Genomic DNA, 12,512 nt, shown 5'->3' with positions numbered 1-12,512 from the left:
CCTCTATGGTTATCAAAAAGCCAAATCAAGACTAATTTATCGACTGTATTCAATTTGGCCTGATGTTTGCATAAACACAACAAGAATGGTAACTGACTATCTTTGCTGGAATTTCATGATTGAATCTTAATGTGCCCCGTAGGGCCAGGAAGCCAAGCCATCCAGCTGCCATCAGGCCTGCCTGCAGTATCTGCTGAGTTAGGTGAATCCCTCACCTGTAGCCACTCCACCTGAGCCCACGCTCTAGGCTTTAAGGCCCATCTCAGTAGCCCTCCTACTCGTTTCGGCCCAGAGTGTATGGGGATTCCGCAGGGACGCAGAGGTGTCCTTATTGCTCCCCTTCTACTCTGACCAACCTCCAGTGATGTTAGGGCATGGGCCTGATGCTCCAGCGCCAGCCATCTTCAGGGCTCCCAAGCAGGATACCAGGCTTTTCCTGTGGCACTTTTATTGGCTTCAAGTTTTCAGAGTTCAGACAGATCTCTTTAAAACACGATACTCCAGTTAAAGTTTTCCATTAATAAAATCACTATTGGAAACTGGTCTTACTGAATTTATGCAAAGAAATGTATTGTCATGATTTATTTAGCATTGTCAAATTTTGGAGGAATTATATAAGGAGACATACTGACCTGACCTGCTCCAAGATTTTCTGATTTCCCTTGCCAGTCCCTTTTCATGGACTCTTGAGAGTTATAACAAAATAGTAACTGTTGGATTTCTTTTATCAGTCCCCCCTAAGTACTTTGGCATAACTATTTACCCTCTGTTTAGGGAGGCATAATGTAAATTATTTACTCTTTTTGGGTTACTGGCCTGTACTATTTGATTGATTTCCTTTTAACATTTCTCTTCTCCTCCTTATCACATACCTAATCTTTCTAAATTTTATACTTTCAAATTAGCCTTTAAACCTTCCTTCTATATCCTTTAAAAATGCATAACTATGCCTTAGACCTTCTACTCAGTAATTTCTTATAGGCTTTTACCAGTTTTCTACAGTTGAGGTTTGTACCACCTCTGACATGGGCATGGTCACGCAGGCTTGCAAGACAGTATACAGGCTGCCAACTGTCAGCTGTTTCTCAATAGAAACCAAAACCTGATGGGTATTCTTCTTTGCCCAGTTGGGCACCTGCCCTCTTGGCAGCTAGACACCCTTTACTTTTGGGGATTCACCCCACATAGCCTCTTTCCAGGACAGCTAACTCATAGCTATAACAATGTCCCTCATTGTGGGAGACTGGACACTTGCCAGTTACTCCCAAAGACTGCCAAGGACTGTAGACCATCACCGGTCTACAGCAACTGCTGGCTACATTTAAACCTGTAAGAGAATTGAAGGTTAATACAACATATTAATACAATGAAACATAATATTGGCACCATGGCTGCTTCAGGCAGCTAAATCTTCTGCTACTAAACATGAGATATGGTAGGGCTATACAAACATCTTAGGGAGGTGACTAAAGTCTACTCCTGACCTTCTTATATAAGGCAAAATTGTCCTTGTCTCTTTGGAGCCATGTCCATGAAGATGCAGGCATTATCTAAGTTTATTATACAGTTTTCTGCAGGTCACTGTCAGGGCTGTGCACTGTAGCCAGTTCTTCTTTCTAGCAATGAACACAGTCTGTCCAATTTCCTTAAAATGTATCCTGGCACATTTTGTATCCAAGCCCTGCCCCGAAGCACCCCCTGCACACGCCGCACTGTCAGCTCCAGCACCTCGGAGTTCTCCAGCTTGGCCTGCACCTGCGCAGGCAGGGGTGCCAGGTGGGGAAGGGAGGTGAGGCCAGGCAATGCCCTGACCCCCATCCGCCCGTGCAGCAGCCCGTTTTCTCCCCACTCTCTGGCTGCTGCTTCTTCTTTCAGGGCCGCAGTGGGCAGTTCAGGCATTCAGCCCCCTCTTCTTTGACCTGGCTCTCAGGGGCTGAGTCTGCCTAGCAAAACAGTTCTAAATCACCAGGGCGGCTGCGGATTTCAGCTTTGTACCTCCTCCGCTTTTCTCCTGGGAGTTTAGTTGTTTTTAACGTATTAGAATTTTTTTTTATTTTTAGACAAAACTAAGAACAGGTGTCGGTTTAATTTAGCATTGGAAGGGTTAAAATAATAAACCAGGGCAGAGAAAGACTATTTGTGCTTATAGAAAACTTGTTGTGACCTTGAAGTTCATTGATAAGACCTTTTAGGTCTGCAGCCATTAACATAACTGCCAACACTCCTGCCCCCCTTCTCTCAGCCCAGGCCCGTTGCTTTCCCTCACAGAGTTGGCCTGGAAAGATAACAGGTGCATAGGGAGATTTCTTGCAGACAGAAAGCCTGGAGAGCACCTGAAATCCAGTTACAGATGCTTTCAGAATCAGAAGGAGGGAGGAAGGGAAAGACCAGGTTATGTCCTCTATGAGGATTCTAATAAATAATTGAAAACAGCAAGTCAAACAAAATACATCACAGGCAGGTTAGGGCCAGTAAATCTCTCCGCCCTGTGGAGCTGTAAGCCCTTTGTGTCCACCAAAGAGATAAGAAAACCACAAATAACAAGTTCTTTGAAATTTATTACTTTGTTAATTTGCTAAGCAAATAGTTAACTTGAAGAGACTTCTTTCTTGCTTTTTTTACAAGCAATCTCAGAACTAAGCAATCTTGGAACCTAGCCAGCCTTTGCTAAACTTCTTGGGGTTGCAACCTTATACCTTTAAATTAGCCTTACACTTTTAAAATTTTAACCTAACACAGCAAAATTATACATCAGAGCAAAAGCAATTAAAAGTTCTCTACTGTCTTCCCCTTAAAACAGGGTTTTTCCTCATGTGTACATCCAGACAGCACAAAGTAGCTTTCGCTTCACACAGACTCTCACACTTACATTCATACACCAGACAGTCCAACTTTTTGACTTCTACCAAATGTTTACTCAGTTTAAGCAATCCATCCAATTCCTAACAATTTCCTAATTCCTGAGGGAGCTCTATAGCCTCCCCTAATCTCTTTGAAATGATCAATCATAATAAAACAGAAAAACGCAGAAATAGACAAACAAAAAGCCCCCCAAAAAACCAGCCTTCCGACTCCGCGGAAGCAAAACTGAAAGGCGGGAACAACCCGCCTTGTCTCAGATCCTTGTAAGGGGATTCCACATCCCTCCTGAAGGAGAGCGGAACGTCTTCCGACTTTCCCCGCCCGTGGTCCTTCAGCAGTGCGTCCACCTAGACCACTTCGGGCATTACAGAATTTCAGAAATGAGCTCACACAGGAAGAAACACACAACACAGGACAAAACATATAACACAGAGAACAGAATACACAACACACAGACACCTCCCGTGGTCAGTCAGACTCTCCGGATCAGGGTCCCTCGTGGGTCTTGGGGGTCCCAGCGAGCCCCCAAATGTTATCCCCAGATTTCAAGATCCCCCAAATGACACCACAAGGGAGCACCAAGTCCGATGCAAAAGCATAGAGCCTTTATTCAAGCTAGCTTAGTCCCTCTCTGCCTCCGTTACTGGATGCGAGAGAGCCCGGAGTTTCGAAAGAACAAAGATTTTATAGGGCTTGGGGTCAGGGGGTGAGGGCTCACTCGGACCACTGATTTGGCCGATTCCGGTTGGTTGAGTGAGGGCCCGGGGTTAATGATGCAGTTAGGATCTGGTTACACAAAGACGGGGTGACTAGCATACTCCTGGCCTTGAGTTTGTTTTCCCTTGCATTCCCATTGGCTGAGATAAGGGCAGGCTGAGTAACTGATACATTCTATGGCTTTTTCTTGGAAGAGGGGTTAGGGACACAGCTATCAGTTCTGTTCTGTCCTACAGGAAGATAAGACTACAGCAACTTAAATTGTAGAAAATGACAAGGCTTAAGTCTTAATTTATTTTAGCTAGATTTAAAAAGCTAATTTTTACATTACATTAGCTAAGTTGCTAATGTTATGTGTTTAAATTATAATTATTGCAATAATTTGTCTTTTTAAATTTGGGGATATATTTGTAATTAATGGCATGAAAATAAATGATATAGAGAACGTCAGGTATAGTGGCAATAATTATTTTCAATACAGTTAAGATTTCTGGTAGTGAACCACAGTTCTGTCTAATTAGCTGTAATCTTAGAATAATTCTCTGACTTTTCAGAAATATCTTTTGTGTGTATAAGACAGTTACAAGAATCTTTACAAATAACAATTGATGTGATTATGCATGTAAACAATTATATATTGTCGGCATTTCCGAAGGGAGCAGTGGCAGCGGGAGGGGCGGGCGGGGCCCTTCGAGAAGGCAGGGCCTTAGGGGTCCTTTCTGGCCTGGGGGGAAAAAAAGAGGAAAAAAAAAGAATTATATATTGTCATTTTGATGTTTTTATTTTTCAAGTTGAATTTTAATACCTTTTTCTAATGTTGGAAAAATTTCATGAAATTAAGACATTTCATGGAGATAAATATTAGAGAAAATTATGAAATTATCTTTTAATGTTATTTATTTGTGAAGGGTATACTTTGATTATGTTTAACTTACATTCTTATGTATTGTCAAAGTCTCCATTTTTTGGTTACTCATATACACAAAAAATACTACATATACTCTTCCAATCAGAAGATTTGATCACATATGTTATAATGTGAGTTGATTTGTTTTATTGAAAATGAGAAAATAGGAAAAGGAAGATAATTAGGAATCTTTTTGGTGATATCCGTAGCCATAACTGGCTTCAAACTCAGTGTTCCAGACTGATCTATAATGGCTAACATTTTTGTCATGTACACTTGTGCATGTGCTTTGAAACTAGTACTGTGTAAATTAGTCTCATAGGTAAAATTTGAGAATACTGGTTGGTGGTTTTGTGTAAAATAATATTGGACTAAATATGTTTTGAAGCATTGGTTATTCTCTTCCAATTGCTTGCTGTTTTATTATTAAAAGAAGGATATTGTCCTGAATGTAAGATGTTTTATACTTTTAAAGTAATAATTGGAATTTTGGTCACTGTAAACTTAGTTGATTTGCAACCGAAACTTGTTACAGTAGTGTTCATTTGCCTTATTATACTGATAAGTTCTTCTCGTTTTAGTCAGACTCAGCGAAGTCCCCATGTATTCTACCGTCATGATTTGATCAACCAACTGCAGCGTGATCATTCCTTAGTTACTTTGGTAGCAGGAAATATTGCAACTTATATGAATAGCATGCAACTATATGCTAGAGGTATGTATTATAAACTAACATTAACTATAGGGAATCACATGAGCTCTTCTTTCCTGTTTTTTTTTTGTTTTGTCCTTACATAATTTGTCCTTACCTCAGAGATGACAATATTTTTTTTCATTCGTAATATATTTTTTATTGGTAAAGATATTACATATGTGTCCTTATCCCACGTTACCTCCTATCCCCCCGCCCCGCTCATGCCCTCACCCCCCGTTGTCCGTGTCCATTGGTTAGGCCTATATGCTTGCATATAAGTCCTTTGGTTGATCTTTCCCCCTTACCCCCACCCTCCCCTACCTTCCCTCCAAGGCCTGACAGTCCAATCAATGCCTCTCTGTCTCTGGATCAGTCCTTGTTCATCAGTTTATGTTGTTCATTATATTCCACAAATGAGTGAGATCATGTGGTATTTACCCTTCTCTGACTGGCTTATTTCACTTAGCATAATGCTCTCCTGTTCCATCCATGCTGTGGCAAATGCTAAGAGTTCCTTTTTCTTCTTCCTCTTCTTAAAGAATACCTTTCAGCATTTCATATAATGCTGGTTTGGTGGTGATGAACTCCTTTATCTTTTTCTTATCTGTGAAGCTCTTTATCTGACCTTCAATTCTACATGATAGCTTTGCTGGATAAAGTAATCTTGGTTGTAGGTTCTTGCTTTTCATCACTTTGAATATTTCTTGCCACTCTCTTCTGGCCTGCATGGTTTCTGTTGAGAAATCAGCTGACAGTCATATGGATATTCCCTTGTAGGTAACTGACTTTTTTTCTCTTGCTGCTTTTAAGATTCTCTCTTTGTCTTTTGCTCTTGGCATTTTAATTATGATGTGTCTTGGTGTGGTCCTCTTTGGATTCCTTTTGTTTGGGGTTCTCTGCGCTTCCTGGACTTGTAAGTTTATTTCTTTCACCAGGTAGGGGAAGTTTTCTGTCATTATTTCTTCAAATAGGTTTTCAATATCTTGCCCTCTCTCTTCTTCTGGCACCCCTATAATTCTGATGTTGGTATGTTTGAAGTTGTCCCAGAGGCTCCTTACACTATCTTCATATTTTTGGATTCTTTTTTCTTTTTGCTTTTCCGGTTGGGTATTTTTTGTTTCTTCGTATTTCAAATCTCTGACTTGTTTCTTGGGATCCTCTTGTCTGATATTGGATCTCTGTATATTATTCTTTATTTCAGTCAGTGTATGCTTAATATCGAGTTGGTCTTTTTTCATATCCTCCAGGGTCTCACTACATTTATCGGCGGTTTCCAGAAAATTCTTGAAAAACCTTATAAACGTGGTTTTGAACTCTATATCCAGTCATTTGCTTTCCTTCATTTCTGTCATTTGTGACCTGTTTCTTTGTCTCCACATTTTTTATGCTTCCCTGTGTTGGTAGAGTGGCTTTCTGTGCTAGGTGTCCTATAGGGCCCAGTGGCTCAGCCTCCCCAGTTATCTGAGGTGGACACTCTTGGTGCACCCGCTTGTGGGCTTTGTGCACAGTCTTGTTGTAGTTATGCCTTGATTGTTGTAGGTATCACTGGGAGGAATTGACCTCCAGGCCAATTGACTGTGAGAATCAGCTGTGTCTGCAGTGGGAGAACTTCTGTGCTGAAGACACCCTTATGGGGCAAGACTTGCTTCAGTAGAGCTTTGGTGCTCACTGAGTCAGCCCCCTGAGTGTGTCCCTTATGTATCTGAGGAGTTGTAATCTGGATGTTCCCACTCTGACCACTGGGTACACTGGCTCTTGGACCTAAGGAGGTGCTAATCTAGCCTCTGCCTGATGCTACCCAGCAGGAGCTACGAAGAGATCTGCAGATTCCCCTTCCTTGTTTGGGATTTGGAGGTGCCCAGATGAGGCCCAGCTGTGAAGTGATGCAAGCTGCTGTGGGGCCTTGGGCCTTCTCTTGGAAGTTCTGTGTCTGTCTGGCCCAGCTGCAATTTGTTAGGTAATTTTCAGGTTGCAAAGGGCCAGGGCATTCATATGCAAAAGCTTCTGCCGCAGCCTGGGTGGGGTGGGGTCTCAGGGAATCAACAGGGCGGAGCAAGCAGCTATGGCTGATCCTCAGGCCTGCCCTAAGGAGTCCCGTGTCTCAGTGTCCCGGTAATTGCTGCAAGCACCTCTGAGGGAAAGCTGCCCTCAAGTTCCGAGTTCCGCCTGCTGCCAGACAGTCCAGTTTCTCCTTATATAATTCCTGGGTCTCCTGAGACTTCCCAGAACCGGAATTCAGAGCAGTCGGTAGCTTGTGACTCCCTCCCGATTCAAAAAGACAGCCACGTACTCAGGTGCCAGACCCTTTCCGCGCGTGCTTGAGCCTCCATTCTTCTGCACTTTACTTCCGCAGCTCCTCTGAATCTCAGTGTGCCTTTCTCTTTCCTTCTAGTTGTAGAATTTCCACTCAGCCAGCCTTCCTGTAGTTCTGGATGATGTCCGTTTTGTCTTTTAGTTGTATTTTTGAAGTGGTTGTGGGAGGCAGCAATTTCAGGTGTTTACCTATGGTGCCATATTGGTTTCTCGACAATATTTATTTTTTATTTGTTGTCAATATTACAGATGTCTCTCATTTTCCCTCCTTTTGCTCCCCTCCACCTAACTCCCACCCCAACCAAAACTTTCCCTACATTATTGTCTGTGTTAAGCATGGGCTAAGCACATATGCATATATCTTCTTTCATTGCTGTCTTCCTGCAGTATATTCTGACTATATTTTTAAAGGACCAAAAATGTAAGTGAATTATTTGTACAATGTTTGCACTTATGGATCCATTTGTCCTCCCATTTTTATGTGACCTAAACTCTAGGCTAGCTTTTTAATGCTGTTACTGAGTCCTGTTCCTCCCTGCTCACCCTGTTAAATTCGTTTCTTTTCTGTTGTATCTGGGAATTATATCTGCTTATATCTGAAATTGCTACTTTCTTGGGTATGTAATTTACTCATTTTAAATCCTTTTTTTTTTTCTGACACCACTGTTAACTGCTTTTCAAGGAAACTTGGTTATAACTTGCCAGTTGTTATTTTGCGCAGCTCTGTTTTTGCATACTTTACAGTAGTTTTTAAACCTTTAGTTAATGTTTTCTGTTGTTCAAAGAGTTTATTTAAAATTTACAAGGTTGTGATCACTATTAGTCCTGATTGGTTCTTAGGATATGAAATTATTTAAACATACTGGGATAGAGTTCCCTATAGTTATAACAGAAAAGTATTTAATATTTTTAATTTGGAGGGCTTTCTTCTGGTGCTTTACAGATCAATTTTATTTATTTGTTCTTTGCCACTTTTGTCAGAAATCTGTGTGTGCATAAGTATGAAGAATTCTTTGTACATTTATACCTCCAAAGGCTAATGTGCATCACCTTTCAGCATCTCGTGGAGTCAATGCCAAGAAGAATGCCGCAGTATTGAAGGCAAAAGGTGGCCCAACGAAATACTGATGGGGTGGTCATAATAATCTGGCCATTCAGTGTGTATCTAAAACTAAAATCTTTTAAATATATACACATGTCAATATGTATGTGTGTATATGCATTTATACACATACTTTGAATAATTACATGGATGTATATACATATGTGTGTACATATACATGCAAATATCCTATATAATAAAAGTAATATGCAAATTGACCCTAACAGCAGAACGACTGGTCACTGTCATGTGCACTGACCACCAGGGGGCAGATGCTCAATGCAGGAGCTGCTTCCTAGTGGTCAGTACACTCCCACAGGGGGAGCTCCGCTCAGCCACAAGCAGGCCTGATGGCTATGAGCGCAGCAGCAGTGGCGGAAGCCTCTACCACCTCCTCCACAGTGCTAAGGATGTCCAACTGCAACTTAGGGGGAGCGGGCCTAAGCAGGCAAGTGGATATCCCCTCAGGGCTCCCAGGCTGCGAGAGGGATGTTTGACTGCCAGCTTAGGCCCAATCCCCCGGGGAGCAGGCCTAACCTGGCAGGTGGACATCCCCTGAGGGCTCCAGGCTGCCAGAGGATGCAGGCCAGGCTGAAGAACCCCCCTACCCCCACCCACTCACCCCCTACAGACACAAATTGCATGAATTTTTGTGCACTGGGCCTCTAGTGTTTTAGATAATAGTCTTTTTAAGAGACAAAGAGCAGTCTATGGACAGTGGCAGTCCAAAGTTTAGTCAGAGGCTTTAATGTATGTGCTCAGGAAAAACAAAAACAGAAAACTTGTAGGTAGTAGAAAATAATTTTGGAGACCTGAGGTTTGGTACAATGAATTACTTTTGATGAAAGTAAGCAATAAAATTTTAAGATTGCTGGCTGATCCTTTGCATGTGGAAGTATAAAGCAATCATATTCTTTTTTTTTATTAATTTTATAGAGAGAGGAGGCGAGAGAAACATCGATTAGTTGTTCCACTTATTGATGTATTCATTGGTTGATTCTTGTATATGTCCTCAGGGGGGACCAAACCTGCAATCTTGGGATATTGGGACTAGTCTCTATCCGACTGAGCTACTTGGCCAGGGCAATCACAATATTCTTTACTAAATCCACACCCAGATCAATACATAACTAAACATTTTCTATGATCCATTTTTTTAGTGAGTCAGGATTTTACTTCTAATTGAGGTGTTTCTGATAGAAAAAATTTTGTCGTTTTGAAGATTCATTGCCTTTACCAATTTCAAAAGGAGCTGTTACAACAAATATTGAAAAGGAATTATATAACTTCCAAATTACAACTTCAAAATTTTGAAATAAATGTGTTAGATTCTTGAATGGCTAATAGCACTTAATGCAGTCATTTATTTTCAGTGTCTTCCTCTTTTACATAGCAAATTAATTTTGTCATTTCTAGACAGTTTTATCCATTTTTTCTAATTCTTTAGTGACTTTAATTTTCCTTGATATTGAATTGAACAGCCTATATGAATTTTTAAGCCATGCTTTTCATGTTGTAAACCCATATTTTAGTTGAGTTCTTCATTCTTTTTGAATGAAGCATATCAAACACTGATGAAACACTATCAATAGTATTTTTAGGACATAGGTAGTGTTTATTTTTTCCACTGCTTTTTTATTTTTTATCTTAGGGAAAAAGAGAGCGAAACATCAATAATGAGAGAGACTAATTGATTGGCTTTCTTCTTCCCTCAGTGGGTATTGAGCACACAACCCGGACATGTGTCCCAACTAGAAATCAAACTGACCTGGTTCATAGGTCGAGGCTCAACCACTGAGCCATGTAAGTCAGGCTCTATTGCTTTTTAATTGATAAACACTTAAGACTTTTCACTCAGTACATGAGGTTAATGAAGTACATCCAGAGTACTTTTTAGCGCTAAAAAATATTAATAATAAAGGATACCCAACCCTGGCCAATGGTTCTCAGGTGGGGTGTCATCCCATACACCAAAAGGATGCAGGTTCTATTCCAAGTCAGGGCTCATACCTAGGTGTTGTGGGTTTGATCCCCATTCTCTGTCCAATGTGCTGACAGGAGGCAACTGATCAATGTCTCTTTCCCTTCTTTAAAAAACAATAAAAGCATATCCTCCAGCCCTGGCCAATGTGACTCTGTTGGTTGCATGTCATGCAATGCAACAATGGGGTTGCCTATTTGATTTCTGGTCTGGTTGGGAAATATGCCCAGGTTGGGGGTTCAATGTGTCAAATGGGTGGATACAGAGGTAACTGATTGATGATTCATTCTCACATCAATGTTCCTCTGCCCCTGCATCTTTTTCCTTCCCTTCTCTAAAAATCAATTTAAAATGATTTAAAGAAAGAAAACATTTTTTCCAGTGAGGATAAAATAAAGGATTTTCAACCTAGGCTAGGAATACTTACCAAAATGTATATCTATATCTATAAAAGGCTAAGCGACTGCCCATCTGTCCAACCAGTAGCTGTAACACACACTGACCACCAGGAGGCAGGCACTCAATGCAGGATCTGCCAAGCGACAGCAATTTTGCAGAGTGCCCTCTCACACTCTGGGACACCTCAGGGGATGTGGGAGAGCCAGTTTCAGCTCCATCCCCAAAAGCCAGGCCGAAGGACCCCACCTGCCGGAGGGACCCCACTCACTCCGCAGACATCCTTTGAGCCATGGAGCCACCCCAGGTGTGGCTGGCTGGGGAAGGACTGCGGGAGGTTGGCTTCAGGGCATGTCTGGCCCGTCTCACCCAATCCACCCCACCAGCAACCATTTAATTAATTTCCTTTATATGTGCACAAATCCGTGCACCGGGGCACTAGTATATTCATAACCATAATGGTAGTGGTAGGTTTCTTGAATACTTGATCATAGTTTGTAATTGAGGTAATTGTGTGATCACTTCATCAAATGCAGTAACAGTTCTGTCACCCTAATTTTCTATGAATTCTTTTAATGGTATTTTGTACATAAAATACTTTTCTGTACAATGGTTGATTTTAATATAACAAGGAAAAATAAAAGGGGAAAAAATCACAGACTGTAGTTACAAATTGCTTTAAAATATTTGAAGAATGGGAGTTGTGCTTAAAAATTATTTTTAATACCACAGTTGATCATATTTTTCATCAGCTATGTAACAAGTTTATTTTTGTGGGGCAAATTGTATATATGTAAATATTATTACAGTTGACTATTAATGATGAATAATTATTGGCTTCTTAATTTTCTTTGTTTAAAGTCAACAGTGATGTGGATATACATGTGCATAATGCATTGTTTTTTTAAACTTCAGAACATGAAGATTATGACCCACAGACTGTAAAGCTTGGAAGTAGATATAGTCATGTTGAAGAAGTCCAAGAACGGCTTAAGTTCCTTAGGTTGGTTTTAAGCAATTTGTAGTGCTGTTCTCTTTTAAGGCACACATATAAGGAATGCAGTGTAATACTCCTCATAGCCAAGTCTTTCTCTTTTTTTCTTTTTCTTTTAATAGCTAAGTCTTTTAGATAACCATTCCACCCTGCAGCTAAATATTTTACCAAATAAATACTGTTGCCAAAAGTTAATTTACATTTTCTGTTTGTTGATTATTAAGTATTGGTTAACATTTAACTTTCTTAAAAAATTCAAATGGAGTTATTTGTGTTATAGTTTGTGTAAAAAAGTTTATTATACATTTTTCAAAGTTTGAACTATAGGACACAAAAACAGTCAGCTAGGAAATTGCATTTTCATTAGTGCTGTCGTGAGCAGTAAGGATTAAGATGGTTGGCGCTCTCTGGTGCTCTGTTTATTCTAGCAATGGCTGATATGATAAAGGCATAGGTAATAACATCACTTTACATTTGGATAAGGAAAAATTACCTATCTTTTAACTTAAGCCAAAGCTAAAGATAGTCCTAGGCTGAATTTGTTCA

At 40.5% G+C, this 12,512-nt stretch overlaps 1 protein-coding gene across 3 annotated transcripts in view; it reads left to right on the top strand.

The window, feature by feature from the left end:
- Positions 1 to 12,512, top strand: part of LOC139000635 (ubiquitin carboxyl-terminal hydrolase 9X) — a 272,439-nt gene that overhangs the window by 125,715 nt on the left and 134,212 nt on the right. For all 3 annotated transcript variants that reach the window (XM_070402776.1, XM_070402777.1, XM_070402775.1), the window contains exons 14-15: positions 5,068 to 5,201; positions 11,888 to 11,975. In XM_070402776.1, the coding sequence (XP_070258877.1) occupies positions 5,068 to 5,201; positions 11,888 to 11,975 (222 nt within the window). The remainder of the gene's footprint in view (positions 1 to 5,067; positions 5,202 to 11,887; positions 11,976 to 12,512) is intronic.

Source organism: Myotis yumanensis, unplaced genomic scaffold (genome assembly GCF_028538775.1).
Source record: "Myotis yumanensis isolate MYYU_CA2020_CCGP unplaced genomic scaffold, mMyoYum1.0.hap1 SCAF_24, whole genome shotgun sequence".
NCBI lineage: Eukaryota > Metazoa > Chordata > Mammalia > Chiroptera > Vespertilionidae > Myotis > Myotis yumanensis.
Note: the sequence above shows the minus strand (reverse complement) of the source record. Positions and strands in the feature narration are given on the sequence as shown.